Here is a 14,448-nt window from a genome sequence, read left to right as displayed (position 1 = left end):
AACTTTTTTTTGTTATTCAGCTGAACGCAAACTAGCCTTGTTCCTATTTCACAGCGGTGCACCATTATCGGGACTTGTTGCATTTGCAGAAAGAAGAACTCCAGACTAAAAGGCAGAGGAGAAGGAGAGAGAAGCTATTGCGTCCCGCTGCTGCTGCATTTGCAAAGGTTAATGATGAACATCAGAAACCACGGATGAGAGGGGAAAAAAAAAAAAGAACCATAAACAGATGGTTAACCAGTGCTGAGGAAGTGAAGTCATTAGGGTTGAACGCAAGACATGCGAGTATTTGAATGAATATGTGTGCCAGAACATGGCACCGGTTTTACTTGACTATTACTTGTGAGGCAATAATTGAGAGCAGAGGTACCAGAGGAATGGGCTGGTACAAAGCCACACATACACACAGCCTCATTATCCTGAACCACACTCATCTCTCATCTCTTGTCACCCTTGTTTCTTTTTCATCTCCTCCTGTGTTCGCCTTGTTTGCATCATATGCACCATGGGCCAATTTTCAACCTTTCCTATTCTGTGCATAGTTGGTTCAGGGAAAACTTTAAATCAGGATTCATGAGCTGCGACTTACCCAGGTCAAATTGTTTTCAAACCCTCTAGTTGACATGTGGGTTAGATGGTGTATGTTTAATTCATCGGCAAGTATGAAAATGTTGAGTCGAAGGCAAAATATAAAGCTTGAATAAAACATTCTCATAGTTAACGTGAAACAATGGACTTATTACGGAAATAATTTTAGGATCTTTAGTCTGTTTCTGGCCACAGAATGTGACTATCAGTCATAAATTGATAGTCATAAGTTATAGTTCTATGTGACTTTATAACTTTTCTTTATTGTCCACTTTGTGAAAATCTTCTCTAATTTCATCCATCTGCTGTATAATAGTGTTGTATCCGGAACCCTTTTCTCTCTGTTGGTCACTAATTTATTCACAACTAAAAAAACATACGAATAATTCAGGATTATATAATGTAATAAAATAAATAGCCCTTTTTATACCAATGGCATTCTTTTGCTGTCAACTTGATGAGAGATGTGCTTTGTTGTACGAGTGGAAAATGCCAGCATTTTAGCGCTTACTGTGAGCTGCATATTTTTTCACTCAATGAAACACAGTTCAGTGAATAAATAAGCTCCTTTACTTGATGGAAAAATACCTTTTCCCTATTAGCCTGTATGCTTTAAATGTTTCTATCATTCACCTCGAGGAAAGGCTGGAAAAGAAAGAAACAGCATGCGCTTTGACAAGTTGAAACTTCCATAAGGCTGTGTGTCCACAGTTTTTGATGTCTGTAATTTAATCTGCATTTCCCTTCTACAATTCAGTGAAAGTTTATTTAGGTTTCTGCTTGCATAAAGTTATCTGGCTGGTCTTCAGAGGACAATGAGCAAAGTAAATATTTTCTTCTGAAAATGCATATTAAAGTAATGAACAAAAACATTCATTTAATCTTTCAATTCAACTAAATTTTTTGAGTCAGAAAAAAAAAACAGAAACTACTGTTTCTCACAATGTCATTGGTGCCAATTAATTGTACCCCTAACAATTATTTGGACACAACAGTTTTTTTTAAGCATTGCATTTTGTTCTGTTATTGAAATGTGCAGGAACTGTTGATCACTAATCTAGACTTCCTGTCACCCCAAAGTTTAAATACATTATATATGACACAGAAGCTGATTTCTCTCAGACATGCTTCAAAATGAATAAGACAAGAAGAGTCTTTCAAGTAAGTGAAACTGTGACAAAAATAGCAATGATTCATGTTTTCTTGCAGACATGTACAGGAGTATGAAGAGCTTATGTTTTGGAGAACTGCAGCAAGTAGTTGTGTCATCGGGCCACCATGCATCAATCACAACTATTAAATGTTATATAGATGCTTATGCAAATATTTTTTTACATTTGTCAGTGTGCAAAAATGCCAGTGCAATACAAGAGGAATAATTTTTTAATCAGTTTAGACACATTTCTTGTGGTGCCATTAATTGAAATGGGAAGACAGGAAACATTTAGGTTTGATATTCTTTTGTGTAGGCACTGGTTTATGATGCATTTTCTTTTATTTTGACAAACTATGGCAACTTCTCCCAAGAGTAATTTGATGTGACCATGGCAATTTGCGTAGATAAAGAACAAGCAACATGCATACGTATTTTCTTCTCCATTTGTCTGATTATAATAATGGTAATAGAATAAGTGTTTTCAGAAAGTTTTAAGAAAGACAGTAACAATGTGATGGGACCGAATGTCGATCATATACACAACAAAAAACATGCAAGATGTAAAACTGAAATTGTAGAAAGGGAGGAAGGCAACGTGAGAGGGGAGACACGGATACAGAAAAGTGCAAAGATGAGTTACAGAAGATAAGTATGAAGTAAGCGGAGGGGAGAGATGGGCGGAAATTGATAAATGTGGATTCTGTAGAATATACGCAGGAGTGGAAAGAGGAAAATATGAGATGGAAGAAGGAATAAGCAGGATGGAAAGAAAAATGAAATATTACTGTGTCCAAGTTGTGTATTTTTTTTCCTATATGTGTGTCTGTGCACACGTCTGGACAGAGCACTCTGGTAGTTTCAGGTTCCCCTCTTGTGAATCAGTGAATACTGAACAGAACGTGCCTGTTGACGGTGGCTGTGTTTACATGTGAGACGTGATAAAATAATGCTAAAATGACAAAATAAGTGACAGAGGTTAAGAAGAGGTCAAACATTCAGAACAATTACTCTTCTAGCTTTTAAAATAGGTGTGCTGGTGGCACAATATAATTCCTATTTAATGGTTCGTTTGGCTTCAAAATGCCAGTCCTCGGCTAATAGATGAGATCTGGAATGGAATGAAACTGGAAGTAGTGGAGAAGCCAGTGTGTATCTGCCATTGTGTACATGCGTGCTTGTGGTTCGCAAAGGAAATGCTGTTGACGGTGTAATTTGATGAAAGCTGACAGGTCATTTATGAAGCATATTTTTGGGTAAATGATTTTTCTTGCTCCTACTTTCTCAGTCATTTTAGACGAGTAATTGGATTTCCCTAACTTTACATGTAGTGAATTAGGAGTAAGCTAGTTAATGAAGGTTTGCCTGGCTGCATGGTTATGTGTGGTGGCATGAGTGTGTTCCCATGCTGGTATTTTAGGTTTAAAGAGAAAAATAAATACATATTAAGTGAGCATGACTTTGTGTGTGTGAGTGTGTGTGTGTGCATGCTACGTTAGTAGATGAAAGGACCATCTTTCATTGCTATATGGAAGTTAATTGCAAAGTTTTGGTCTGCTGCACTAAGACCCGGCTATTACAAACCACCTTTATTTCTTTCAGTCAATCAAAAACCATGGACACATTGCATGAGCAAGCGCAAAATGCAATCGCTATGTTTGTAAGGACTCTTTAGCTAATGTTCCTTTTCTAAAAAGAGCACTCCTACTCCAATCGTAAAAGTTTTAAACACCATTGAAATTTGTGGGAATTTCTATCCTCAAAGAGCTGCAATGTCTCACTTACTGGTTGCCTACCAGTGTTTCTCACCTCACAACCATAGTAAACAAGCTTCTACACATTACCCTAACAAATCCACCATCGTTTCATCTCCTGCACCTTCTTTGTCTGCTTTTGCTCTCTTTAATTGCTAGGAGTGCTTTTTCTTAACGAAGCTATCCTCAAAGGTAGGTTGTTGTGGTCATGCTCTGTGCACGCAAAGTGCATGTATGTGGGTATGTACGGAATGCAGTGTGTTTTTGCCAAAAGAAAACAGGTCAGAAAATGATTGCAAGCTTGTTATTCTAATAGTGAAAAATGAGAGTGGTGTTTAAGTGCACAAACATGGATCGTACAATCAAGGGTGTTAGTGGAAAACATTCCGAGCTGCTGCACACGAAGCTCAGATCAAAGTCAAACCTCTTAGGAAGGAGCAATTAAACACACGTTTTTACAAATCCAAAGTAAACTGATATGAAACCACTAGGCCTATTGCAGAATATACCACATGAGTGGTAAAGAGAATCCAGTCAAATCCAATGTAAATAAAAGTAAACCAAATTATTCCAGTTGGGACTCCTCTCCTTTGCAGAGGTCTGTTTCAGTTGAAGAAGTAAAGAGGCGTAGGTGGTGCTGTACATCAACAAGCTGAGAGTGCATTATTTTTTGAAGAAACATTTGCATGTAGTTTTCAACATTCTTGGCACTGGAGTAGACAATCCAGTAAACATAAAAGCAGCTTTATGGTTTTTATTTACTCTCATGTGTACAATTAATTCTCCATCGCACTGTATATGTGATTGAAAACAGAACATTCTTCCTCTATGTGTGCCGTCTTGTTTTGGAGTCTGCAGTGAATTAAGATGCCATCTTCATCCCTTACCTGGAGTGTTGAGCAGTCGGGACATGCGACAGCTGTAGATGATTTGCTGCTCACAGTGTTCTGCACTGGTGGTGATGGCTGTCACCTGGAAACACAGGCAACGATCTGTGCTTTCACTTCATCTTTTTCAGCCAGACACTCCAATTTCAGTCAACAACAAAATAAGAAAACAAAATTAAGTAAAAAAAAAAAAAGGCTTCACTTCCTTCTACATTTAAATGGTTGAAAACAAAATGTCAAGAATTAAAATTAAAGAGGGTACTGTAAAGAAAGCAAACTGTGTCATTTCTTATTTTTAAAGCATCATTGTGGGGGGAAAATTTTTTATCATTCCTTGTGGGGTATTGCAACATGTGAAATTCACCCACAGTTGGCTTTTGACCGAGAGTGACAACTCTAATCTATAACCACACAGCAGAAAGATTAAGGTATCGACTCCTGAATGCAAGAGAGCAGATTCAGGCAACCTAAGCCGTATTTAAAAGAACCCCAGCAGACAACTCATACAGGGACGAGGTTAAATACTCGTTATGCTGGTTTATCACCAGGCATTTGCAGGTCTGGAGGCTCAAAGATTTAAAGTGCGGCTGATTTAAGTTTTGTTGCATTTCAGTGAGGCGCATGGAGAATGATGAGGCTGCTGTTGTGGGATTTTAGGATAGAACTCAAACAGATTCATTGCATATTTGTAAAAAATAAAAAAAAATAAGTTACAGTCTTCCTCCATTGTTTATAAAGCTTCTGGCACATCTATATTCACCAACATGTTATGCTTGGTGTAAATTCAAATTAATACTTATTATTTAGCAACAAGCAGATGCATTTCCAACATAACACAAAGGAGTACAGAGTTGAGTTGGAAAATAACAAACGAGATCTGTAATGATGCATCTCTCAAATAAAACAGTCTGGGGACTATGAGCACATCTCTTTATGGCCAGGCTTTCAACAATGTTGTTGGTGGACTTGAATGTGGGTAACACTTTATTTGAAGGGGGTTGAATAAGATTGTCATGACACCGTCATAAACATGACATAACACCTGTCATGAACATGAATAAGCCTTCATGAATATTTATGACTGTTGTCATAAAGCGTCATTCGGTAAATTATGACACTTTTAATACAAAGTTGACATTATTCAAAATGTCTTTGTTATGACAACTTGACATTAACCAATAAATCATTACTGTTTAAACTTTACCTTTAATAACATAAAGTTACCTAATTTTTAAAGTGCAATCAGTAATACTTTTATAACAAATTTATATCAGTAATGATTTCTTAGTTAATGTCAAGTTGTCATAATAAAGACATTTTGAATAATGTCAACTTTGCATTAAAAGAGTCATTATTTACCGAATGAAGCTTTATGACAACAGTCATAAATATTCATGAAGGCTTATTCATGTTCATGACAGGTGTTATGTCATGTTTATGAAAGTGTCATGACAGTCTTATTCACCCCCCTTCAAATAAAGTGTTACCTGAATGTTTCTAACTTAGAATATCTTGGCTTCGTTCTTATCAATTTGATGTCCAAGAATATTTTCAAAATAACACAGACAAATAGGATTTGGATTAAAAAAAGACATGCTGCTGCACTCAGGCAGAGCGAACATGTTTCATTTTCTATCTACGTAGCTGTTAAGAGACCCCAAAACTTCCTGAAAATAAAGTGAAACTTTTGACGTCCTACTGCAGACATCCTGACAGGTCATCTCTGCACAGCTCATCAAGACCAAGGTGACAGTTTGATCATCAAAACAAAACGTTCAGGAACGGGTTTCTCATTTATATTTACACAGAACTCATTACTGAATTGGCTTAAGACGTAATTTGAGTTCTGATGTCTTAAATGGTGTCACACAGTGTTTGTTACCCAGTGTTTATAAGGGGGAATGGATATTTGATTATTCAAATAATCAAGATTTCTTACAATAGAGTGCTCAGTATTATTATATTCTATAGTTGTATTCCCATTGGCAACCCAAAACGTTGTGGAACTACAGACTCCTGTCTGTGTGTGTTTGTTACCTGATCCATAGAGGAACTGTAGTTGACTTGGAGGACAGTTCGTCTCTCTCTGCTCGAGCCGGTGATTGATATTCTGGGTGGCAGGTTGTTCCTAACAGTTGTCCACACTTTGTCTTCTTCTCGTACGCAAATGCAAAAACACAACACTGAATCATAAATCAGAGCACACGACCAATATGATGAATTTATTCAATTTAATCTGGTTACATGCTGATTGAGTAATTTAAACGCACTAAAAACAACAAAAAAAAAACACAATTACACTTGACACTGCTGTTATTCTTGCATGCTGCTAGGGTCTGAATCACTCACTCCAATATTGTCCTGGTCATTTGCACCGCCATTCAAGAAATGTGCCAGTATAGGCTTCAGGTCTCTAAGAGGTGCACATTTGTGCGAGAAAGAAAAACTCTTAACATTTAAACTTTTCTGGGGTATGTGTGTGTGTGTGTGTGGGCGTGTGTGTGTGTGTGTGTGTGTGTGTGTGTGTAAGTTGTGCTTTTTCGGCATGACTAAGGGGCCAACCAGTGGGGTGCAGTGACATTTCATCAAAAGTCTTGCCTTTGCTCTGCCTGCATGCTCTGCTGTTCCAGAGTATCTCTGTATTCAGTCATGTGTGCGCGTGCTCATGAAAGTGTGCATACGGGTGGCAGTGTGCCAAAAGTGTCACTTGGGCTGTTTGAGTCCTCTCAGATTTGCTCAAAAGCTTTGTTTCATGTGTGTTTGTGGTGTCTGCGCTGGTGTACATATGTTTAAGAGCATCTGTGGTTAATGCTCCTTACATGCCAAAATCTCTGTGTGTGTGTGTTGCCATGGAAACCCCAGGTTTGGCAGGTTAAGCCTGTCGCTGTCTGAGGTGAAGAATAAATAGGGCTGCAGAGTTTTCTTCCTTCTTGGGTCAATGTGACTAGGAAGAGTTTGGGAGCAGAAAAACAGCACATGTAAATGTAGAGAATTTGCTGAAGCCAACGTCATAGCCACCTGTCATGTTGCAGTTTACTTTGAAGGGGCCGAGGGGTCCGCTACCGTCGGGGTCAATCCAGTAGGTGTCAGACGACCAACCCAGGTGTTTGTAAGCCTCACATGAAGGCTCGTGGACGGCTGCAGCAACAGAAAAACAGAAACGGAAAACATGAACCCTAAAAGTGAAAAGAGATTATTTTATATATTAAAACCCACAATTTCTTGATTGTTCATGCCAACATTAAAAGAAATCCGTCAAGTCGTGTTGTGATACGACTTTGGACGTTTTGTAACAATATCTCAAAGCGGCACGGTTGCTGACATCAACTTATAAGAGGGAAGGTTTTGTTATTTTATTGTTTTTTTTTCAACCCCAATAAAAAGAAAAATTTAATAGTTCCAGTTTGTGTGCAAAGTCAACACATTTCTTTTGTTGGCATCAATTAATGCTCTTCTATCACTAAAACTTGGAACGTGTCAATTTCTTTTAGTTCTATATTGGTCGAAAGACGAATTGATATGTCTAAAGGAGAATAAACTTGGGTCTTTACTCTCTCCTCTTGGTGTGCAGGTAATTTATGTTGCTGCTTCTCTATCATTTCTCTTCAGTGCCTGTCAAGAACCGGTGTCTTGTTCCACTTTCTAACAAGATAGCTGACAACATAGCGATGCAAGTTTTGTGTTGATCTTCACCGAGGAAGGCTGTGGCAGTCCAGAGAGAGAGAAAAAAAATCATTTTAAGAGTGAAACTTTTTTGATTCATATTGACTGCTCAGAAACTTAACAAGAACTTTTTTTTAAGTGGTTGCCTTCTGTTAGCTTGGCATGCGTTTCTTATTGGGTCTTCTCATGTGCACAGCCTGCCACTTCTTTCACTCCTTTCTGCTCATTTATTTTAGTTTTTGACTACTAGAGTATTGATGTTTTTGTCTACAATATTTCACTTTTTTTTTTCACAGGGATTTGGAGAAGTAGTTCCTTGTTTGGAAGCCTGTTTGGAAGTCCAGATGTTATCCCGCTGAGCTATCTCAAAAGGGCCGAAAAACTCTTTGAAGTTGCTACTGTAGTTGAAAGTTATTGCTCAAAGGCTGGTACATGATAGTGTCTCAGAAATACCTCTAGATAAAGAACTGAAGAAACAAAATAATGAAAATGTTTTTTGCTCTGGTAAAAAATGCTTAAAATCAAGGGTGATCGCATGGGACCAAGTCCGTAAAGGAGCACTAACAGCTTAAGCTGCGGTTCCTTACAATAAACGATTTAGAACAGATACAATATCTAGGTGTTTGATCAAAACCAGAATGTTTTCGTCTCGTGACCAGAGTTTGTGTTGTTCCCTCACTCCAATGCAGAAAATCTAAGACCCTGTTTTATAACATGCCAAATTGATTACTGACATGAACTGCTTTCTAGTCCACAGTTTCACTATAGCGATATATTTAAGCTGCAAGAATGCTGATGGAGAGTAGGAAGCAAGTTCGCACCACATATTTATTTTTTTGTTTCTGAATGGGCCATCAAGTGTGTTCTAGAATCTGATTTATAAATGATACTTTTATTTATTTTCAAAGCTGAATTCACACTCTCTATTATGTGATATGTTTCAGAGCTGTACAGTCTTTGAGATTGGTAGGCTTTAGTCCAATCTATGTCTTTTAACTCAAAAAGACTGTAATCATCGTTCTCTGATTACAGTCCTCACTTCAGGACCAGTCTTCCTCTAAACCTGAGGGCAGCAAATTAAATATGTATATTTTTAACCATGCTATTTTTTTTAAGTTCAGTATGTCTAATTTGCCTTTTAGTCTATGATTCTCTTTATTTATTATTATGTTGATCAATTTTTTAGTACATTTTATTTTATTTGGTTCAATTTAACCACTATTTTTTAAATTATTTTCAATCCAATGGATTGTGCTATTTTAGATTTTTGCCATTTTAAACAGATATGAACATGAGGCGTGTAACTCAAAATTAAAAAGAAAAAAAAAAAACATCATTCTTGTTCTTTTTGAACTTTAGCATGGACCATAACAGATCACAGCCAACACTTAAAATATATCTGATGCCAACAATATAAGGTAAATCACAAAATATCTATTGCTGTTTGTACAAATGGATTTGAAATAATACCCAATACCAGCATTCTCATCAGTAACTCCATTAACTTTTTTTTCTATTAATCTAAGTCCTTCATAATTTAGTGGGCAAAAGATTAACCAAATGACAAAAACCAAGCTGGAGGAAATCTGACACCTGCTTCCATTTCCAGAAACTGAATGTTGAACAGTGCCTAACACTGAACACTCTGGAGCTCTGCTGCTCTCCCTGGCTATCATTCTTTCTTGCTCAAGGACTGCAGTGACATTTCAAAGCAATGTGCTGTTTCACAGTAAAATGAAACACCTACAACCATCTCAACCAATAACCAGCTGCACCGAGGCAAATATTTGGAGTCCTGTGCCCAAGTGGTTGCTTTGAGGGAAAGGAAGAAACTTATTCATTCTTTCTGCCTGCCCACATCTTATTGGCTGAACCAAAACATTTAACCTACAACCTTATGGTTTTATGTCGATATTCTAGTCTGTTTTGCTTCTGGCTTTTTAATAGAAATACTGACACAGTATGCATTACACCTTTCTTTAATGATAATTTGAACATGAGCTAAATTTAGATTGCAGTTTGCATCATACAGCTTTAATTTTCACATCATGAAAAGACACACTGAATGCAATAAACTGAAATGTACAGCAGCTGAACAACCAAAACGTACAAGGACTAAAATGATTGCCAACATTTCTCTTTTTAATGCACTTCAGTTGTTTTCAAATATCTTTTGATAAAGTGCTATCTGAATTGATTCCAACTCATCAGTCTGGGAACAATCTAACATTCAGAAGAATAAGTTCTCCACTTTATTTCCCTGTTCAAGCTTCTGAGATTTTGTATTATCTGCCGTTTTAGCTCAAATGGATGCTCAACTTTTCTCTCTTGCCCTTTAAAAGAGAACAACATCTGTGGCTTATGGGAGAAAGAGTGACATTTTCAAAATTCAAAGCTTCTGAAATGCTCTTTCTGATTCTGCTTGCTTTGTGTGCTGCGGCTTTGAGAGTCAGATTCGTTTTTCTCTAACGGGAACAAAACACAGTGCAGTCGGACAAGCTTGGCATCGAAACACTTCAAAAAGTTCATCGGTCTCTGTGCTGAGAACTGGGAGACAGCTTAATCACTCAAACGCAAATGGAAGGGGGGAAAAAAAGTCAAATGCACACGCATAGCGCATAACATCATGGAGAAAGACAAAAAGACAGAGACACAGAGGTGTAACTTTACATTACTTACATGTGTGGCAGGTTGCTCCACTGTATCCTGTTCCGTCGCAGTTACAACTAAAACTGTCCCATGTCTGTTTACACCTGCCTCCGTGTTCGCAGTGATTAGGCATACACCTACAGAGACGTGGACAGAGCTCATAAATATTTACAGGCCATGCCGGCGTATCGCTACACAAGTCAGAAACACATTTAATATATCCACAGTTTACTTTGTAACGATACGAGTGGTTGAGTGGATGTGAACAAACTATACGGTTATAAAATCCAACATGATGCATACTACATAATTCCAAAGTGAATAATCATTTATGAATGTCAAAACATTCATGTGGTTGCACGGAAAACGTTGTTGCTTATTAAAACACATACAATTTTCTGTGCAACTGTGCAGGGGATTTGCACATTTTAGTATTCTGAAATTGTGAGTGCACTATTATGGAAGAACAGAAGTTTACTCTGTAAATCCATCCTGGATCAACATGAGGCTGACCAATAAACCCTTCCAAATTAAAACAAAAAAAGTTTAAATTGAAACTGCATTTTGGTTTTAGTATTTCACTGACATAAGCCTTTTTTAAATCAACAATAGACACAGGGCCTGCAAAAAACATTGAACAGTTCTTGAACTTTATCATTACATTTATGAAAAATATCCCTCCAGCTCATTTGGGTTGGATGAAGAGCATCTGAACATCAATTTTCAACTGGATTTGTGTCTGGACTGGGTCATTCGAACCAATGAATGTGATTTGTTCTCCAACATTTCCTTTTCTTCAACAAGGTTTCTGCCAGGAGTGCTGCATTAAGTTCAACCATCTAATACAGTCTGACTAGTCTTCCTGTTAATGGCAAAATGAAGTCCCACAACATGATAGAATAGAATAGAAAATACTTTATATATACCAAACGCGGAGAAACAGCATTCAGCTTCTATCCACCACAAATCTGGAACAAACATCCAAAAAATTGTAAAACAGTCAAAACACTGAGTTCCTCTAAATCGAGACTAAGAACGCAGCTGTTTGGAGTTGCTTTTGAACTATAATAAATGAAACACTAACCAGCATTTTGATGTGTAATGAAAAATGTAATGTTTAAATTGTTGACTGTGTGTTCTATGACTTTGTTTTTATGATGTAATGTTTGAAATGTGCTAAATAAATTTCATTGATTGACAGACTGATTTTTTTAAACAATTAGTTTATCAGGTAACAACATTCTCCAGTATTTAGGTAAGAACCAAATAATTCTCGCAAATTAATAAACAGAACCTACATTTTGTCCTGCATGGAAGTTTTCACAGTAGTTTTTTTTTTGTTGTGCTTCAACCACATTAGAGTATCAAATGTTTCCAAGAGTTTAAAAAGAAGTTGTTTAAGCATGAGACACATGTCAGCTGAAATACTGAACTCTAAAATTGACTAATGAGGCTATATGTACAGAAATGCACATATTACTAGACATCATACTAAATAAATTATAAAAAATGTAGAAACAAAAAAATGTGCTCTAATGAGGCTCATTTAACAGATTAAAAGCACATTTCTAGCTTTCATTAAGCACATATTTCTTTATTAACTGTAATATTGTAATCCTAACAGAAATAATGGCTCGAAAACATCCTTCTATTTCATATTACATATAATGTGTTTCAATTAGTGAACTGTATATGTACACACCCACACACACACGCACACACCCACACACACACACACACACAGAGAGATCTAGGGGGACTCTTGCAAACATTCCCACGCACACGATATGTAGCTGGGGCTTAATTTTTTTAAATGAATCAAAGCTATGAAAGTAAGAGGAAAGCCAGCTGAAGCAACACAAACACTGAGTCAAAGAGCAGCAGGGTTCCTCTGAAAATGCCACGTTCTTGGCCAAGTTGGAAATCAGGCTGTTTAAGCGCACATAGGGATTCTGTCTTTATGGCTAAACAAGACACAGTGTAGAGATAATGATGAAGCTGAAATACAAGTTTAATTTTTTTTTTTTTTATCCCCCATGTGTCTATATACAACAGTAAACCTTTAAGAGGTTCTAAGCTGCAGAAAACAACAACAGTGCTCCTGCTTTACAAAACTCAGTACAGCTTCAGCAGGCAAAGACGCTGAGATAAAATGTCATTGTGCTTGCACAATGGGTTGCAATTGACAAGTCCTGACAATTTCAAAAGACATTATTCTTAGCGGACTGGGAGCACTGAACCATACTAACTACTCTGGGCTTTGTGTGAGAGGAGAGAAAATCTATGGGGAGATTGAAGCTGATGTAGGATTTGTGTTCAGTTTTTTTGTCCTACTGCTTGTGTTGCTGTATCACCCTTTTAGAATAACATTGATATTGTGGAAAATTGCGTGTGCATTGCTTTGTGTGTCTGCAGGATGCAGAATTCGGCTGTTCTGTGTGTGAGTGTGTGTGCTTTTTTTATTTCTCAGTCTAAACAGAAACCCACAGTGGAACAGCATTGATCAAAAGGAGGTCAGACAGGCCCATTGAACTGCCTTCAAAGACATTCTGATTAGTTAGATGGTAACACTGCGTCCATTCATCTTCTGTGGCAGAACAAGGCCCACCTGAAGTAGTGCACTGCTGATACACAACTTTTGAAGTAATAGAGGTTGGCAATAAAGCAAGTTATAATGACAGAAACCTGGCTATTTTCAGATCATTACAAGATGTTTTAAGAAACTAAGTCGGTCTGTTTCAAGCAACAAGAAGCCACACAACAGCACAGCTATCTGAAACAAAAATAAACACATTGGTTATCAGTTATTTTTGATACACAATCAGAAACGGTGACGTTCAATAACAGGTGTCAACTCCCTAATTTCTTTTTTTTTTTTTTTTTTGACATGAACACAAAACTGTTTTGACCAGTGCATATTAGCTTGTAAAACTTGAAGAAGACATGGCCAGCCTCCCAAAATTACTCTAAGGCAGAGGTTCCCAAACTGTGGGGCGCGCCCCCTGGGGGGGGTGCCGTGTCATTGCAGGGGGGGGCGCGGGAAGCCGTCTGGATGAAAAAAAAACAAAACATGAACACTGTATGCGCTGGGTTTTTACCATAGAATGGCCAACTCTCTGTTATTCCTATGTCAATTTAATACAGTAGAGGCTTCCACACTTCCCATATTTGTGTCCTCTGTCACTTTCATCAGCAGTTAAAACTGTTTAATCCGTTGTTAACATGTTGTAACCTGTTTTTCCGAGCCGCCTTTAAACGCAACATGAGCGCTAATGACGCTCGCGCTGGTTTCCACCTGTGAAGGAGACCTGCTGCTGCTGTGTGGAGCTACAGGTGTGTTAGAATCACGGCAGCAAACCAGCAAAACGCAAAGAACTTTTCACAGTTTTTCCCTCCAAACTAACCGACTGAGTTGAGTAAAGCTGCTGGATGCAGGTAATGTTAGCTAAAAGATGACTAGCTAATATCAATACAGAACCTTAAGCTTAACAAGTACCTTGTAGGCTACCGATGTTGGTGTCTATTTTCAGCTACGTACATTCATTTTGCCCCCCAAAAAGTCGATGCCCCCCCTCACACGCGTCGTTTCAACCAGACAGCCATTTGTAATCCATAGGGGGGGCGCAGAAAATGTTTGGAAACCACTGGGGGGGCGCAGAAGAAAAAGTTTGGGAACCTCTGCTCTAAGGGAACATTGACTATTCGGTAGGAAACAAAATAAACCACAACAAACTGAGGCAAACCTCAATTTTGA

The 14,448-nt window shown here is 37.7% G+C and overlaps 1 protein-coding gene across 1 annotated transcript in view; it reads right to left on the bottom strand.

Moving 5' to 3' along the window:
• The window catches only part of LOC106921924 (contactin-associated protein-like 2), a 132,189-nt gene that overhangs the window by 78,706 nt on the left and 39,035 nt on the right, over positions 1-14,448 (bottom strand). The window contains exons 10-12 of the mRNA XM_088001638.1: positions 10,725-10,831; positions 7,420-7,520; positions 4,383-4,467 (exon numbers count right to left, since the gene is read on the bottom strand). Of these exons, the coding sequence (XP_087857764.1) occupies positions 4,383-4,467; positions 7,420-7,520; positions 10,725-10,831 (293 nt within the window). The remainder of the gene's footprint in view (positions 1-4,382; positions 4,468-7,419; positions 7,521-10,724; positions 10,832-14,448) is intronic.

The sequence above is a fragment of the Poecilia mexicana genome, unplaced genomic scaffold (genome assembly GCF_051168715.1).
Source record: "Poecilia mexicana isolate PSO_F unplaced genomic scaffold, ASM5116871v1 scaffold_20, whole genome shotgun sequence".
In the NCBI taxonomy this organism is placed as follows: Eukaryota; Metazoa; Chordata; class Actinopteri; order Cyprinodontiformes; family Poeciliidae; genus Poecilia; species Poecilia mexicana.
The sequence above is the reverse complement of the archived record's forward strand: the minus strand, read 5'-3'. Positions and strand labels throughout refer to the sequence as shown.